At 42.3% G+C, this 17,432-nt stretch overlaps 1 protein-coding gene across 1 annotated transcript in view; it reads right to left on the minus strand.

Moving 5' to 3' along the window:
• Positions 1 to 3,007: 3,007 nt before the first annotated feature.
• The window catches only part of SMS (spermine synthase), a 50,933-nt gene continuing 36,508 nt past the window's right edge, over positions 3,008 to 17,432 (minus strand). Inside the window, exons 8-11 of the mRNA XM_033849130.2 lie at positions 12,465 to 12,579; positions 11,536 to 11,615; positions 4,953 to 5,068; positions 3,008 to 3,521 (exon numbers count right to left, since the gene is read on the minus strand). Coding sequence (XP_033705021.2) covers positions 3,482 to 3,521; positions 4,953 to 5,068; positions 11,536 to 11,615; positions 12,465 to 12,579 — 351 coding nt within the window. The 3' untranslated portion in view covers positions 3,008 to 3,481. The remainder of the gene's footprint in view (positions 3,522 to 4,952; positions 5,069 to 11,535; positions 11,616 to 12,464; positions 12,580 to 17,432) is intronic.

The following is a 17,432-nucleotide window of genomic DNA, read 5'->3' on the forward strand; positions in this document are numbered from 1 at the left end:
CACACTGAATAATACTGCTCTAGAGTCTTGGGTACAGGCCAACGATACATCACACACACACAACCTTCACTCTCACGCTCACCCACACACACCCACCTCCCCCACCCCCCCACACACACCCTTCACCCTCCACCCTATCCCAGAAGTCATGGGAACAGAATAAAACTGATCAATCTACTGAGACAAATGTAAACTCTTATGTCAGCAGTAGTTAAGCAAGAAGGTGTCTAGTCAATTGCACAGGAAGGAGCGGCACATTTTCCCTTTGCTTAGTAGCAACACTGTCAACCCAGCCTTCCTCCAGCCCAGGTGGATCACCATTAATCAAATTTTGAAAATATCCAATCACATTTTCAGGAGAGGGCAGCATTACTTTTTTAATAAACACGTTCTTGACATCTGTTGATGTGTTGACTAGAATTTAAACTACAGCCACATTTGTCTTGTCTTTAATTCAAAAGCAACTATATATTACAGTATATTCTACTTTAGAATATAAAGGAGACTACAACAGTAAATAACACTACACCCATTAAAGTAATGTAACAGTGCTTGGATCTTATAACATTTCCTTAAAATGCAGCAAAAGTAGAGATTGTTTTTAGCTATCGAGTTCAGTTTGCACGCTTTTAACAGTTACAAAGATGTTCAAAAAAACCAGGCATCCTTTCTCTACTAGAAAGGAATGATTGTGCTCGGAGTTCACCATTATCACCCAGAATAAAAAATTTCTTTCCATTCCCTTCTTCCTCCCATACCACATCCCTTAGTCTCTCCTGAATGTGTCTTCTGTGGCCTGGCCCAACCTGATCCATCTCATTCCTAACTCTCAGCTCTTGGCAGGACCTACCTGTATGTCACGAAATTCATCAGCAGATTTAGCCTCAGCCTCAAGCTAGTCTTCAAGTACAAAGTGATGCCACATATTAATAACACCATAGCTAGACAGCAGATACACTTGCTTTCTTTCCTAAAATGGAAAAAAAAAGAAAACCCTGGGACTTCCCTCGTGGTGCAGTGGTAAAGAATCCGCCTTCCAATGCAGGCGACACATGTTCGATCCCTGGTCCGGGAAGATCCCACATGCCTCGGAGCAACAAAGCCCGTGTGCTACAACTACTAAGCCTGTCCTCTAGAGACCGCGTGCCACAACTACTGAAGCCTGTGCGCCTAGAGCCCGTGCTCTACAACAGAAGCCACCGCAATGAGAAGCCCGTGCACCGCAACAAAGAGTAGCCCCTGCTCGCCGCAACTCGAGAAAGCCCATGCGCAGCAATAAAGACCCAACGTAGCCATAAATAAAAATTAATTTAAAAAAGAAAACCCTCTAATTCTATTTACCCCAAACTGTGTTCTAACAGTAGTAGTATCATCATTTTTAATCTTACACAGTACACAGAGACTTTGAAAGCATAGAGCCAGAGGGCGGGGCTTGAGTAGGATTCTTAGTGTCTACCAATGCTGTTTTTAACCTCTACCACAAGAAAAATATTTGCTGAAAGCCAATCTAGTTCCCACGTGAGTCTAACTCCTTTATTATTTTTCCCCCATGCCAATCGAACAAAAAAGAAAAAGTGGACATATATTCATTTTTAAAGAATATCTGTTTCATACCATGAACCTATCTCAGGAGGAAGAATGTTCTCGGTTGACACTTATTCTGTCTCAAAACACACACTGGATATTTCATTTTTAATGCTTTGCCTACTGCAAATTCATTGTAAATGAACTCACTCCACTGATAAAGCATAAAACCTTTTAAAAAAACAACAGGGCGGGGCTTCCCTGGTGGCACAGTGGTTGAGATTCCACCTGCCGATGCAGGGGACATGGGTTCATGCCCCGGTCCGGGAAGATCCCACATGCCACGGAACGGCTGGGCCCGTGAGCCATGGCCACTGGGCCTGCATGTCTGGAGCCTGTGCTCCGCAATGGGAGAGGCCACAACAGTGAGAGGCTCGCGTACCGCAAAAAAAAAAAACAAAAAAAAAAAACAGGGGGACTTCCCTGGTGGTGCAGTGGTTAAGAATCCGCCTGCCAATGCATGGGACACGGGTTCGATCCCTGGTCCAGGAAGATCCCACATGCCGCGGAGTAACTAAGGCCGTGCACAACTTCTGAGCCTGTGCTCTAGAGCCCGCGAGCCACAACTACTGAAGCCCATGTGCCCTAGAGCCCATGCACCTCAACTACTGAGCCCACACACTGCACTACTGAAGCCCACGTGCTCTAGGGCCCGCGTGCCACAACTACCGAGCCCGTGTGCCACAACTACTGAAGCCCGCACGCCTAGAGGCCGTGCTCTGCAACAACAGAAGCCACTGCAATGAGAAGCCCGTGTGCCGCAACGAAGAGTACCCCCGCTTGCCGCAACTAGAGAAAGCCCACAGGCAGCAACAGAGAGCCAACACAGCCAAAAATAAATTTTAAAAATTAAAAAATAAAAGTTTGAAAAAAAAAAGCAAAACAGGATAACCCAGTGATGTCCAACAGTCCAGGTCAATATAACCTCACCTTTGATGTGGATTGTGACCCACAAGTACACTACCAAGCTGTTACACGTACTTCCTTAGGTGAGTTTAAGCTGTCTTGCGGCTGTGGGCCTCTCCACAACTGTCATCTATCTATGCATCAAAAAACTCAGAAAACTTCACAGCAGCATTCCAAAATGGTCTTTATTTTCACATCTAATACACCAATAAGAGTTGGAATAGAAAGAAGCTTCTGACTTTCAACTTTACAGTAAGGCCAAATCTTTTCCTATCCTTAGGTCAATTTTATAATGAATAACTGGTGAATGTAATAGGTTGTGTGTCATTTACCACGGTGGTAAATGAAGTCATTACTGCTGTTCAAAAAAGGCCCTAAGGCCATCCTATTAGAAAGAGATAAATGGCACCGAGTGATATAACAGAACTAAAAAAAGACCAAGGAGACATCTTTGTTCTGTGAGATCAGAAGCGAGAAAGAGACGACCTGGCTGAAATAAAACAACAGACACATGAAATTTCTCATTTGTAATTTTAATCGAAAGCATTGCTATTCATTTTTTAAAGTCTTTCCTTATAAGCACCAAATTTTAATACCTATATCAATTTGGGGGGAAAAGAAACTCCCGTCAAGAGCTTCCCTCCAGAAGAAAACAATGATGTTCATTCTTCCAAACAATCAAATTCGAAGTCTACCAAAACAGAAACAAAAGAAGCCCACACAGAAAAACAAAAACAAAAACAAAAATCACATTCTAGAGGTTCAGTGCATTTAGCAGCCTTCACTGTGCTGTCTAATCATCCTTCAAAAAAATAACACCCTAGCTCACCAAAATATACACTTTCCATTTGATTTTTAAATTAAAAAATAATTAAAAAAAGGAAACTTGAAGGAATTCACAACTAATTGCCTGACTCCTTTCGATGTCATGTACAGCATATGAAGGTCAGGAAGGCTATTTGCAGCACACATGATTAGGGGAAATTGATTTTCAAGGTTTAGCTTTCTTCCAAACAGTGTAAAATACCCACCTGCACAAGGAGTCAAGGAATAAGAACAGGTAATTCAAGGAAAAGCAGGCATCACTTCAAATTTGTTTACTGGCCTACAAACTGGAAGATGGATGAAAGCTTCAGCGCTTACAGCACTGTGGTAATGAGAATGAAGACCTCTTAAACAAGGGCACTTTGCAGCCAGGATGCCCACCACCTGTGACGTCGCGGGGTGGGGAGGGAGGGCAGCAGGTGAGCAAAGAAAAGATTAAAGGGACACAAATATCCTCTCAGGTAACACTTCTGCTTGCAAGGACTCTAAAATGTTTTGGGGAATTAACAAGAGAGGAGAGACAAAGACAAGAGGGAGGTGAGAAGTGGGGTGGGGGGGATGGGAGGAAGAGAGAAAGGAGGAAGGTGGGAGAAGAGGGAGCTAGGAAGAGAAGGGGGAGAAAGGTGGAAGGATGGAGAGGAAAGAGGAACCAGAGGGGAGCCAGAGGGCGAAAGCCTTTTCTCCCGGTGTCATCAACTGCTTTCTAAAGTCTTTCAATGTATAAAGAAGAGCTGGAAAAAAAAAAAAAAAGAAGAAGAGCTGGCTATAACAAATGCTCTGGAGAGGAACCCTGATGAACATGCTCGCCTGTTCGCCAGGGAGAGGTGTCAAAGCTCTCCACAGACCAGGAGGAACCTGGCGGCCCCTCCTCCCTGGGAGACTGTCATGGTCACAGAGCTCAGGCTAGCAGGCAGCCATGAAACCTGCTCTCACAGGAAGCTAGACCCTGCCACCTCCGGTATGGTAGCTTTGGTCTACAGACCACAGTCCGGTTTTTAGGAGGAAGAAATGCACTATAAATTTCCAATGACAATGCTTTCATTTGGCATTTCTCTGGGTTCTTTTCTTATTTCCCTGGACTAACTTTACTTAGTGGAACTAATGGAGAACATCAACATTAACTTTATGATGCCCACCATTATTTTTAGCTCTAACTCTACTGCAAATCAGAATCAAGTGAAGTGTAGAAACTAATATTAAAGTAGGGTAATTTTAACATAAAAGGACAATGAGCTTCTTCAGTCAGCCTGCTCCAGCTGGGACGGTGTCTAGCTTGGGGCTTCTGAAGCTTTAAAGTGCACATCAATCTCCTGGCAGGCTGGTCAAGACAGGTCACCAGGCCCCACCCTCCAGTGTTTCTGACTGGGCAGCAGGCTGGGGCAGGGCTCGAGAAACTAGTTCCCAGGGGATGCCACAGGTCTGGGGACTGCCTGTGAGAACCAGTGGTGCCAGACCATTAAAACCACCTGAGAAGCTGTGTCAGGCCACACCCCAGCATCTGAGGGGCGGGGGGTGGGGGGGTGGGGACCAGGGCCTTACATGTACTATACAACTAATTCTGTTTCTTTAAAATGTTAAACAGGCATGATATTTACATGGAGGTTCTGATTTGGCAACACAATGTGGTCAAAGGATACAATTCCAAGTATGAAGGGACACAGACGATCTCCTTCGAGAATTCCACAGGACAATACAGGTGCCCCAGCTGTTCTTCATAGAGTGACAGGGCTTCAGTCAAATTGACACAGTTTCCCTAAATCAAAGAGAGAAAAGCAAACAATAGGATTCTTAAGTCCTACTGAACGTCCCACTCATTTGAAGGTCTCTAATAAATGAGCAATTCTAGCTTTAGATGAAAGTTCAGCTCTGAAAATGAGATAAGGTTTCTGTACTTTCACAAATTGCACTGAGTTCTATTTATAGATCCATTAGCTCATTATCCTTCTACCTCATTTAACAAGCCATTTCAAATTATTCGAGTATGAAGCAACAGAAACCAGTGAGACCAATTTCTCATTAGTGACACAGTCATTGTATCAACACCATGCAATTAGCAAAGATTCATACACATAACCCATTCAAAATAGTCACCACTGTGTTGAGAATGAAGTATCAAAAAGATAATGTTCTTGGCTTCCAGAAACTACAACCCTCTTAAGAGTCTAAGATGTTGACACAGAACTATATTCACACCTCTGTGCTTTCCCCCAAAATCTGTGATTTATTTTATTTATTTCAATAAGAGAACAAAAGTCTATTCAGGATGTATACACTAAGGATATTCCCCAGTTCTACTCTTTATCAAACATTTTCTCTTGACTTCATTGTTCTAATTTTTCTCCCTTTTTTGCCACCCCTTTTCTGTCTCCCCAGCAGGTAGGAGTGCTCCATGAAATATAGTGGAAGTCTGCTGGGAAAGATTTATTTTTTGAAATGTGTTCTTTTTTTAAACTCTTGAAGTATAGCTGATTTACAATATTGTGTTAGTTTCAGCTGTACAGCAAAGTGATTCAGTTACATATACTATATATATTATTATATATTATATATATATATAGATAGATAGATATATCTATATCTATATATCTTTTCAGGTTATTTTCCATTACAGGTTATTACAAGATATTGCACATAGTTCCCTCTGCTATACAGTAGGTCCTTGTTTATCTATTTTATATATAGTAGTTTGTATCTATTAATCCCAAACTCCTAATTTATCCCTCCTCCTCCCTTTTCCCCTTTGGTAACTATAAGTTTGTTTTCTATGTCTGTGGGTCTGTTTCTGTTTTGTAAATAGATTCATTTGTATGTTTTTTTTGTGGTACGCAGGCCTCTCACTGTTGCGGCCTCTCCCATTGCGGAGCACAGGCTCCAGACACGCAGGCTCAGTGGCCATGGTTCACGGGCCCAGCCGCTCTGTGGCATGTGGGATCCTCCCAGATGGGGGCACGAACCCACGTCCCCTGCATTGGCAGGCGGACTCTCAACCACTGCGCCACCAGGGAAGCCCTGTATTAATTTTTAGATTCCACATATAACTGATACTTGATTCTGGACAATCAAGGATAAATACAGTGACCCAGCTCCTTCAACTTTCTTCCAGCCTCCAACTTAGATAGGATATGTGGAGCTGCAGCAGCCACTCTAGGACCATTAAAAAAAAAAAGGTGAAGAGAATCAGAAATGCTGGCCAAGACACAGGAGAGCTGCTGAATGCATACAGTACCTGCATAATTCTACAGCAGTGATTCTCAATCTTTAATGTATGTATGAATCATAGGGGGCCTTATTAAAATGAAGATTTTCATTCAGTAGATCTGGGGTAGGGTTTATCATTTGAGCACAATTTTCCCCCAAGGGCTTTTCATAATGGATTTAGAAAACAAGATGGATATTTAATACCAACAATTTCCTCTTAACCTCTAAAATTCTTATATATTTATTTATTTAATTTGGTTGCGCAGGTCTTGGTTGCGGCAGGCGTGCTCCTTAGTTGTGGCACATGTACTCCTTAGTTGTGGCCAGCAGGCTCCTTAGTTGCAGCTCACCAGCACCTTATTTGCAGCTCACCAGCACCTTAGTTGCAGCACATGTACTCCTCAGTTGTGGCTGGTGGGCTCCTTAGTTGCGGCTTGAGGGCTCCTTAGTTGCAGTTTGCTGGCTCCTTAGTTGCAGCATGCGAACTCTTAGTTGCGGCATGCATGTGGGATCTAGTTCCCTGACCAAGGATCAAACCCGGGCCCCCTGCATTGGGAGCATGGAGTTTTAACCACTGTGCCACCAGGGAAGTCCCAACCTCTGAAGTTCTTAACATTTGGAAGACAACTGAATATATGTGCTGATCACATTCTCTCATAAGAACTTTGCTATCAATTTGCCTCAAAATAGCCAAGTATAATGTAAGATGAAAATTATTCACATATAATAAAGCAGCCTGTGATATAAGCGTTCCTGAGGATGGCTTTCAAAACCAAAGAACCAGTCAGTCATGGGCAAGTGGGTAGACAGAACTATTCCAAGGGCTGGCCTGGGCGGTTTTAACGTAGCACATTCGCTCAGCACATCGTCATCCTTCAGTGCCAGCCTGTTTAGTAACCCATCATCTAGGGTCCTGCAGTGGGAACTGGCCAAAGTGCCCTTGGCCAGCATATAATTTGGTTTCAACATCAAGTTCACCATGACAGTACATAAACACCACATGTGTAATTTAAGATTCACAAATAGAAAACACTGCTCGGTTGTTTATAGAACACCTCACTACCGGGGAAGCTATAGAATGGAAATGCCACCAAGGTTCACAGTTCAAGGTTTTCCTTGCCATCTTAAAAATGACACCATGCTCTCTCTTTACAGAGGGTATATGGGAAGTCCTCCTTACAAAGAATGTGGTAAAGAAATAGGATAGTTTCAATTTATGCTTCCCCAAAATTGTCAAAAAGCAGTTTAAAAAAGAAAAAAAAACCCCACAGATACCTACCCAAAAAAAGTAATGTGATACATTTCACTTTTCTATGTATTTAAATGGAACTACACTGTTCTTTTCTTACGACACATGAAGGATGCATAATAACAATCTAATAGCAAAGAATTAAGAAGTTTCTCCTTGCCTCATGTTAGCTGTGGGTGACACTTGCTTTATTACTTTATAGATTTTAGTTCTGTTTGTATCTTTTACACAGCTTGTGTGATTTCTGTAATATAAAAAAGTCTGGACTTCTCTGGTGGTCCAGTGGCTAAGACTCTGCACTCCCAAAGCAGGGTGCCCGGGTTCGATCCCTGGTCAGGGAACTTGATCCCACATGCGTGCTGCAACTAAGAGTTCGCATGCCGCAACTGAAAAGATCCCACATGCCGCAACTAAAAAAAAAAAGTCTGGAAGAATACCTCCTTAAGGACACCATTTTTATCTAGTTCAAAAGCAAGCAAAAACAATATGATGATTTAGCAGATCACACGTGTGTAAAACATCTATAAAGAAAGCACAAGAGTAACTGAAACAAAAAAATCACACTAAAAATGGGTTACTTCCAGAAGGCGGGAGGGGATTAGGGAGGAATGCAGACGAGTCAAGCGTACTGGTAACATCCATGACTGCGGGGGGACGGGGAAGTTAATATCTTTGTATCATAACTAATATGAATACCACACACATATTTTTGTACTTTGAAATAACCTACAGTTTTTTTTTATAATGAGGGGTGGGGGGAACCTGCCTCCTAGTCCCACAAAAGCAATTCTTCCCTGGATTCAAATTCCCCTAGCCTGCCAGCGGTGGATCGATGAATCCCCACACATTCCAGGACGCCTTCCCCAGCTCTGTGGCCCACAGACAAGGCTGTCTTCAACCAGCCACAGTGACACTAGTGACATCATGAACTTGCCATTGTGATGCAAGCAGTTTTAGGCAGGAACATTTAGCTTTTGTCAGTCACCAAGTTAACAAGCCAAACAACATTTTTGTCCCATCTTTAACCTTACTCCATTTCTAAGCTACAGGCTCAGGGAAGGGGGGTGGGTGTGAATTAAAGGTATCTCCTGAGCATACCACGTGGTAGTTTTTGAAAGTATTACACTGTGGGAATGACATCAGTACATACTGAGTCAAACCACACTGCAGCTCTTGACTCCTGCTTCTTCAAAGGCCTACGCCCCCTTGGTTCATATGACACATTCAACCACCCAACATACTGTGGGATTCCTGGGTATCATAAAAAGAGATCGCCTTGAGTTTCCAACTATAATGAATGCGGGGGTGGGAAGGATGTCCTAATACATCTTTTGGACAATTCTTAGAAACCAGCACAGCCTTGAGTATTTAAGGTGATTTTTAGTAAAAGTTGGCTGGCAAAGGCCAGGTTATCAAAGCCTGAATCATTAGTATTTAGGAATGGGCAGGGATGATCTGTCAAGTAAGCCTTTCTATTAGTTGTTCATACTGAGAAAGCAGTTCCCCAAGGAAGCAATGTACCAGGTAAATACAACAAAAGAAAACACTCGTGCTTTCTTCCTAACGGTACCTATTCTCTACTATAAACTGACTGGTTTGCAGTAGATCCAAATTGTTTTCAGTCACTTTTGATTAAAGATGTCAGAGCCTCACAGTCTCCCCAACTTAAGCTCCATGAGACTTCTATTTGCAGAAACATAAAAAGAACCAAATTCTATCAATATATGCTCTGCTTGAGAAATATCCACTTATGAAAAGCCCAACTCACTGAATTCGGGTTGTTTTTATAAGAATAAGACCACTTGGTTTGAGCAGGTTTCATTGTAGAGTTCCTGTAAAGCAGGGGTCAGAACCCTTTACAGGGTTCCTGTAAAGGGCCAGACAGAAAATATTTTAGGCTTTGCAGATCATATAGTTTTCACCAAAAGTGCTCCAAAGCTGCCGCTGTAGCAAAAGCAGCCATGGACGCTCTGTAATGAATGGGCATGACTGTGTGCCAAGAAAACTGCAAAAACTAGCAGTAGATGAGATCTGGCCCGTGGTTTACAGACCCCTGGACCCATGGCTTTTAAAAAGTCAATTCTACAATGTGTTTTAAAAATCATTCTTAAGGATCAGGGTAAGAAAAAGTCCATTCGTCGACAGTTGTCTGTTCCCTTGAAGCTTGCCAACACTTTCACCAAGTGCAAGGTCCAGGATTAATTGCCCGTGCAGGGGGAGGAGGAAGAAAACAGGATGGGATGGAAACTAATTCAAGGTGTCTCTTAAGTTGCCCAGCTGTTTTCGGCACTATGAATCTCAGATCCCGTAAACTGTCTGGGGTCTGCTTAAAAAAGTCTCCTTGGGAGAATAAAGTTAGGACCTTTCTAGTAGCTCTTGACATATAACTATAACAATGCTTCAAAAAAGTTGGGGGGGAGGTGGAATTCTCCTGAAAATGCTGAAGAATTAATTACAGGGACCAGAGTACAATACTGTTTATCTTCTGCTTATGAATCAAGGGATTTTTGTACCAAGTAAAAAGACGGATCATCAATTAGCTGCTTTTGCTGTCATTTTCGAAAAGTTAAGGACTTTAGTAGGTTATATATATATGTATTTTTTACATATCAAGAAATACTAACTTCAAACCTTTTAAAATTAAGAATCCCCTAGAAAATGAGGAAAATACAATTTGCTTCCACCTGGTGGCAGCAGCTCATACTACAGCCAGAGCAGTTTATGAAATTATGTAGATGGCTTTTCCACTAAGAATCTCCTAGAGGATGAGGGGAAAAACCACGGTCTGTGTCTCCATCTAGTGGCAGTAACTCATACTACAGCCAAAGCAGTTTATGAAATTATGCTGATGGCTTTTCCACTAAGAATTTCCTAGAGCAGCGGTCCCCAACCTTTTTGGCACCAGGGACCAGTTTTGTGGAAGACAGTTTTTCCACGGAAGGTGGGGGATGGTTCAGGCGGTAATGTGAGCCATGGGGAGCGGCAGATGAAGCTTCGCTGGTTCACTCGCCGCTCCCCTCCTGCTGTGCGGCCCGATTCCTCACAGGCCACAGGCCGGTACTGGCCCATGGCCCGGGAGTTGGGGACCCCTGCCCTAGAGTTTGGGGGTGGGGGGTGGAATCACAGTCTGTGTCTCCATCTGGTGACAACTGCTTATACTACATCCAAAGCCCAAGTTTAATAAATCAGAAGGTTGTGGTAACAGGACACAACAGAACTCATTAATTCCCTAAAAATGACAGGTCAGCTATTTACAAACTTACTGCTTGAGAACATAATCCAATTATACTGGTCTGTCCTTGAAATTTTTTTCAGTACAATACGGTTTTATTTATCCACTTCTCTATTACATCTTCAACTACTTCCTTCCATATTGACAATGTTGGGGATGATAGAATTAATATATTGCATAATTGCTCAATTGCTTTATGCCACATTACAAATATAACAACCTCAATAACAATACTAATACCATCACCACCAACATGATTACTGAAAATATACAAAGGATTTTTGCATATACTTGTCCCAGTCTCCCCCACTCACCACTATTTTTAATAGTTGTACTATCCCTACATTGTCAGAGCATACAGCCATTACATACTATACGCACTCCCTTTTAACCTTCATTTAGTCTTAATTTTACAAGTAACTAAATAGTTAGTGCTACCATTAGTCTTTATGTTAATGTCTCCTTAAGTATTTTGGCTGTGTGAAACACAAAACATAAAATTTGAGAGTTTTGGGAAAAAAACACTTAAGTAAGTCTATACCTGTGTAAAATATTTCCCATCCTGTTTCAATACTTTCATTGAGAGGTCAAGAATCAGTCTGAGAAACTCCCATGTGGAATCTGGATGTAAAAAAAAAAAATTAAGTTTTATAAATATGAGTTTACGTGCATGAGAAACAACATCTAAAGTCAAACATTCACATTAATATTCAACAATACAAAAAATAAGAAATAGCCATGAGCTTCTTTAAGACCCAATATTCGAGGGCTTATTCGTGAATGACAGCATACTGTCACATATTTTGTGTCTTGGACACACGTGCACATACACGCATACACAAGCAAGATCAAAAGCAAATGTGCATGTACGTAGCAGTGTCCTCACCATACCCATAAAGATTTGACACAAAGGCAGTGGTTGAAATCTGAAAGACAACAGCTTTAAGTAACGGGGAAAGCAGCAACATCTCAAGAGAGAAACTGCAAGGGTGAGGGTCAGCGAGGGTCATCAGGTGGTGACCCGAGTCTGGAAACTCAGCAGGAAGACAAGGTAATAGAAAAAACATGAACACTGAAATCCTAAGCTAGCAGTAATTTCGAGTGGTGGTCTGAGAAGGGGAACTGTCTCTGGTGTGGCTTAGAAAGGTCACCATATTGTCCCAGTACAGGTTAAAAAAATCACAGTATGTAAAAATAAGTTATCCAACAACCTAGTGTCTCAATGGTATGAGTCATTTTATTTCATGCTTACTTCAAACAACTGAATTAATTTTTCTCATTTAATGGCAAAACAGGATTTGACCAAAGCCAAATATAGCCATCTTTCCACCTCTGGCCTCAGTTTAACTACCTTTAATAAATGAAGGAACTTTTCTAGACAATCTCTTAAGATCCTTTCATTCTCACATGGTGCCAAGAAAAACGTTTCCATGAACATTATCTTGGTTAAAAAGAAAAAACAGAATCTACCTTCTTCCGGAGATGTGGAGATTGGAACAGCTGTCAAATCATTAATCACATAATCAAACTCTCTCCCTTCTTTGGCGTACCTCTTCAGTACTGGAATACAGTCTTCTATTAGAACCTTCCAGAGAGAACAGGAACAGATGCGGGTGAGCCAACACATATGGAAGTAGTTAAACACTTGTAAAAGGAAAGGGGAGACGGCATGTGGGGGTTGAGGGCCACAGCACCCTGCCGCACAAGCAAAAATGACTTCCACCCATACCTGCTAAGAGCTAAAATTCAGGACCTACTGCATGCTTTACAACTCCTCGCAGGTACTATTATCATCCCCATTTTACAAATAGAGACACAAATGAGAGAGGTCACAAAGCCTGCTCAAAGGCACCCAATAAGAAACGGAGCCAAGAAGCACACCTAGATCTGAAAACCAAGTTCACACTTTTAACTCTAATCTATACTGCCTATCCTACTGCATGTATTTTCTTCTACTTTTAGTTTTTCTTTTATACTAAGCACTGAATGACTTTGTTGTCTATTGATTTATTTTTTGCACCTTACCTCTAATACCTCAAGTACTGATGGTAATAAAGCCATGTGATAAATGCCAGCTCTCACAATCACAGAGTTATTAACAAGCAGAGTATAGCAGGTAGAAGCTGGAATTCTCATACAGACCCTTTACAGTAAATACAGGAAATAAGTTTGGGGTTTGCCGTATCTTTGGAGTACTGAAGCTATGAGCTAGGGACCCACCTAGCTGTAGGCAAATTCCTGAACAAGAAAGGAGTTATTCTCCTTGTCTTTTCATTTTTCTACTTAACAAAAAACATGTTCGTGTATAAAAAAAAAAAATCACATGTAACAAGTCAGAAATCGAGCTTGCCACAATTCCCTAAGATAAACTATTCCAGATCTTTTCCTATAAATGCTCTTACACATATCCTCAAAACCACAATTCTTGAAGAAACTGGATCTTCCTGTCCGGTTGTTACATAACTCGTTTCATTTAATGCATCAAGTGCAACCATGCAAAGATCTAGAAGGCACTAACACCTCAGCCGCCTCCAACTACGTATCAGTCTTGTTTGATATGTTCAGTTTTCCCTTGTGCTCAAAGTCTTGTGCACATTCACCCGCACATAAACACAAATGCTTGTTCTCGTTTGTATAACTAGGATCACACACATCGTTCTGAACTTGGCAACTTTCACCTAACACCATTCCAGGTAATGATGTTTTTTTAAAAATATTAACATACCACTAAAAGTGCTATATATTCTTACCATCGTCAAGTCTTGGTCTCTACAAACACAGCCATAACAAACCTCCTTGTATAGATGACGGTTGCCTGGATGCCCAAACATTGGGTTGCCAGAACAAAAGGCATGTGTACTTTACTTTTTAATTCTGAAGGCAATTCTTGCTCCATAAAGCACCTGTGTCCTTGCAGCCTTCCCAGTACTGGATGTTGTCCCCGTTGTTTTATTTTGTCGAGTCCCTTGCTAACTTTCCACAAGAACTTCACGCCACCAATAGGGGCAAGCAGCTTGTCATAAGTTTGCAGGCTATTTGACTTTCGTCTTCTGAACAGTACCAATGAAAGCGAGTACCCCTAAAGCCGAATTCCTCTGCCAACTTTATGATTAACCTCTCTATCCAAAACTTTATTCCCTTTCTTGTCCCACACCTGTTCCCCTCAAGCCTGAGGAGTATCAAAGAAGTTGGGGGCGGGGGGTGTTGAAACTGAGCAGGGCCCTGCGGGCCCTCGCGGGTACAAAACCTTTCTGTATCCCTACACCTAACAATCTGATACATAACTCTGGGATCTTCGACAGGAACTAAGGCCCCCACCCACGTGGAGGCTGGTAACTTCAGGCTGAGCACAAGTACTTACAACCATTAGACTGATGACTGAGAATCCAGTTAACACCACCGGGGTACCTCACCACCAACCAATCAGAAGAAAACTACACACCCTGCAGCTCTCCCCTCAAATTTGCCTTAAAAAACTCTTCCCTGAAAACCCATTAGAGCTTGACCTGCCTGTTCCTGCTTGGCCCTTGCAATAAACCTTTCTTTGCTCCAAACGCTGAAGTTTGTTTGTTCGGCCTCACTGTGTATCAGGCACACGAATTAGGTTTCACCAGTTTTGATGAGCCAACCAAGAGACTGTGCCCGAGACAGGTCGACCCTGGCCGAGGGCAGCCTTCTTCCCTGAGTCCCCAACAGCCACCAGAGCTCATTTCACTCAGAGGAACTTGGAGGGACGCTCCCTGGCGATGCCGGATGCCAGCCCTTTCAGCACAGGACTGTTTAGAACCAAGAAACATTCTGACCTACGGCCCACCTTAGGTATCGGTTTGGGCTGAGTCTCTCCAGCATGCGTGAGCTAGGAATTCTACCAGCTCCGTCTAGGTTCATTCCCTTTCAGGAAGTGAGCCACTCTGGGTTCACTGAGAGTCAATCTGATTCTCTTTTGGGAGTCAGACGAATCTGTTTGGAGGCCTCCATCTGGGAGTGGGAAAGCAATTTTGAAATATACCTTATCTGATCTCTTGTCTATGCGACCGTATTTGTTTTTTATATCTGTGTATCAGTCAGTACTTGCATTGGCTGGTTAAGATATCTCTGGTAATGGAGCTCATACTGACACCATGGTTATTCTTCCCTATTGCACTGCCTTCACCTACAGCAAAGAAATCTTCCCTTCTAGTTACAAAAAACATGTTCATGTAAAAAAAAAAAATCACATGTAACAAATCAGAAATCGAGCTTGACACAATTCCCTAAGATAAAGGGACTAGGGGACTAGGCTTGGTCATTTGGCTTCACCTCTGATAGGGCATTGGTTGGCTCTCTCCCTTTCTGGGGCTAGGGAACTGTGACCCTGAGATTGTTCTGCATTGCATTGGTTTGCTCTTTGCTTGGTATTTGACACCACCAGCCATGAATAACTGTGGATGAGCACAGCTCTGGTCCATCTTGTAGTCCCCTAGAGTACATTTTTCAGAACTGGGAGATCAGCTTTGCTCCCATGAATGAAAGAAAATATTCATCGTAACACTGCCTGGCCTCAGTACGCCTTGGGATCTGGACAACAATGGCCCTCTAAATTATAACAGCATCTTTCAACTAGAACTGTTTTATAAAAGGGAAGTGAAATGGGGTGAAATTCCTTATGTATAGGCTTTTATGCTATGTCGTATCTAACTGAGCCTTTTGGAACTGATTTGGCTTTTATTTTGGGTGTGAGCATGAGTGTCTTGGTACACGAGTCCCAATCCTGTTCTCTCTTCCTGGTTTTAACCCTCTTTAAGGGAGTCTTGGTAACCTGAACGCTGATTCAAGTTCATCTGGAAGGGAAGCATGTGAATGTGCGTGAGTGATATGTATTACTGTCTATTACTGTTATTGATTTAAACCGAATTGGCTACTTACAAACTGAAGGAAATCTCACCCTGAAAATGGCTAAGATGGGGCTCTTCTGACATTCCAAAACTAGTTGGTGTGCGCACAGTTAGTAGAGGTTAGCTAATACCTTGGAGATGAAAATGATCTACCTGGGCTCTCAGAAACTTTAATCGTCTGTGATCCCTGACACCGGGGTGGGAGTGGGGGGGACGGGGACAGGGAAGGGGGCTTTTTAAACACAAACAGGAAAACTTTTACATCTGTGTCTATATAGACATATGTATGTCTATGTGTACATTATAAATATGTGTCTATCTCCAAATGGCATTGACAAGATTGGTTTGTGGATGAGTTCCATTTAACTGACCTAAACAAAATTATGTGCTTATTTAAATTCTCAGAAATATAAAAAACTAGTTAAATTTCAGGTTCATGTGATCTGGGAAACATTATTAAATTGATATTTGGTATTAAATCTAACTTAAGCATGTTGGTTTAATATACACATGTCTTTAGAGTCATCAGTATTAAGTATAATACTTTTATTGCATCTAGGGTTACTGAAAGTTCATATTGTTATAAAATTTGTCAACAAAAAAAACAACTTGATGAGACATTTGAGTAAATTAAATGTAAATTAGGTAAGTTTTCTAGGAGAAACCTTCTTTTCAAATGTTTAAAAAATAAGGGAAGGGCTTCCCTGGTAGCGCAGTGGTTGGGAGCCCGCCTGCCGATGCAGGGAACACAAGTTCGTGCCCCAGTCCGGGAAGATCCCACATGCCACGGAGCAGCTGGGCCCGTGAGCCATGGCCGCTGAGCCTGCTCGTCCGGAGCCTGTGCTCCGCAACGGGAGAGGCCACAACAGTGAGAGGCCCGCGTACCTCAAAAAAAAAAAAAAAAAAAAAAAAAAAAAAAAAAAAAAAAGGCTGATGACGCATGCGCCCTTTTTGGCCAACTGCATCATTGTCGAAGTTCTGCCGCTTTTCATGTGCTTTAAAGGCGAGTCCAATCTACCTCTTGAAAACTGTTTCCTGCAATTCTGCATTGCTTTCAAATCCTCTTCGTTGCCTTACCTCAATATATTTTTGGACGATAGTTATCATTTATAACTCTGCAGGTTTGTGAATTGCAGTGCCCCTGAGCTCCATTTTTCAACTCGCTTATTCAGGAGCTGGCCGCAAAACCCCAGGATTGCTTCAGGCCCTATTCTGGTTCCGGGGGGCAGGCTGATCCTTTGGTTAATTCTTCTTTCTGATTGGAAATTAGAGTGACATGTGCCTGTCCAAACACCTAGAGCTAGTCTCTCATTGGTTCCCCTACTTCCCGTTCATCCTCCGGCCAAACTGCACACTGTATGAAACAGGAGGTTAAAGGTGCTGATTCTCCAAGTGGGGAGATTGTTAGTAAAGCGGCTGGAATGGCAAACCCGCGCACCAGGAGATGAAAAATGAGGTGCGTTTTAGAAACCTTTCCCGATCACACGGTGTACCATCGTCTGGGTTTCCCATGCAGGTTGTAGCTATAGGAAGATTTCCTTGAACCTGGAGATTTGGGACCCTT

The sequence above is a fragment of the Tursiops truncatus genome, chromosome X (genome assembly GCF_011762595.2).
Source record: "Tursiops truncatus isolate mTurTru1 chromosome X, mTurTru1.mat.Y, whole genome shotgun sequence".
NCBI lineage: Eukaryota > Metazoa > Chordata > Mammalia > Artiodactyla > Delphinidae > Tursiops > Tursiops truncatus.